Genomic DNA, 971 nt, shown 5'->3' on the forward strand with positions numbered 1-971 from the left:
AACACAAAAATAATGCTAACAGGCCCCCAACACAACATCGTATTATTCAGCATGACACGCCTGTTGAAGAGATCCAACAATTAGTTACCTCGGAAGTATTGTATCAGCAATTGGTGGTACGGATCTGGACGTAAAAAGCAGAATAAATAAAGCTCCCATTGCCTTTGTTGCTCTGTCCCAAAATTATAAATCCAGTCAAGTCTCCTTACGCACTCCTAAACTGAGATTCTTTGAATCCAATGTGAAATCCGTACTATTATATGCTTGTAAAACATGGAAATTCTCGGCCACCAAATCGAGAAAATTGCAGGCTTTTGTAAACCGCTGTCTGGTCACATCCTTAAAATTCGGTGGCCACAAACAATATCTTACCAGGAATTGTCGCGTAGGACAGGTCAGAGGCGCTTGGACATCGACATCAGAAAGCGCAAATGGCAATGGATTGGTCACACTCTGAGAAAACCAAACGATGATATTGCGAAGCAGTCTTTTGATTGGAATCCTCAGGGGTCACGGCGGGTTGGAAGACCAAGAACAACATGGAAATCTACAGTGCGATCGCAAGCTAACTCCCAGAGAAAGACGTGGCCAGTTAAGGGCCTCCAATAAGCACTTCAATTTCATGAACGACGACTGAGCAAATCTACGAACATATCCCAATATGTCAAAAATTTATCCGAAACAAAACCAAAATAACAAATCAAGCTTTGAACAAATTAATATTTTGAAAATCTTTTTTCTTTATTTCTCTCACCATATCTTCTTGTGAATCTTGTACGTAAAAACAACTCTAAAATAATCTGAAATAAAATTCGTTTTTTCGGATAGACAAGTCTAACAAAACAATATATAAAAAAAAACAGCTGTGGATGGGCAACTGCTGATATGTTTTTTTTGGGAAATCGTATTTGACTGCAGATAGCAATGCCAAAAAACACGCCGAATTAATCCGATATTTTGATTGTCTTAAA

General features: G+C 38.5%; 1 protein-coding gene across 1 annotated transcript; it reads left to right on the plus strand.

The window, feature by feature from the left end:
* The first annotated feature begins 273 nt into the window (after positions 1-273).
* Positions 274-609, plus strand: LOC129940830 (uncharacterized). The gene has a single exon (XM_056049330.1). The coding sequence runs from the start codon at positions 274-276 to the stop codon at positions 607-609; it is 336 nt and encodes a 111-aa protein (XP_055905305.1).
* The last annotated feature ends 362 nt before the right edge of the window (positions 610-971 follow it).

Source organism: Eupeodes corollae, chromosome 1 (genome assembly GCF_945859685.1).
Source record: "Eupeodes corollae chromosome 1, idEupCoro1.1, whole genome shotgun sequence".
In the NCBI taxonomy this organism is placed as follows: Eukaryota; Metazoa; Arthropoda; class Insecta; order Diptera; family Syrphidae; genus Eupeodes; species Eupeodes corollae.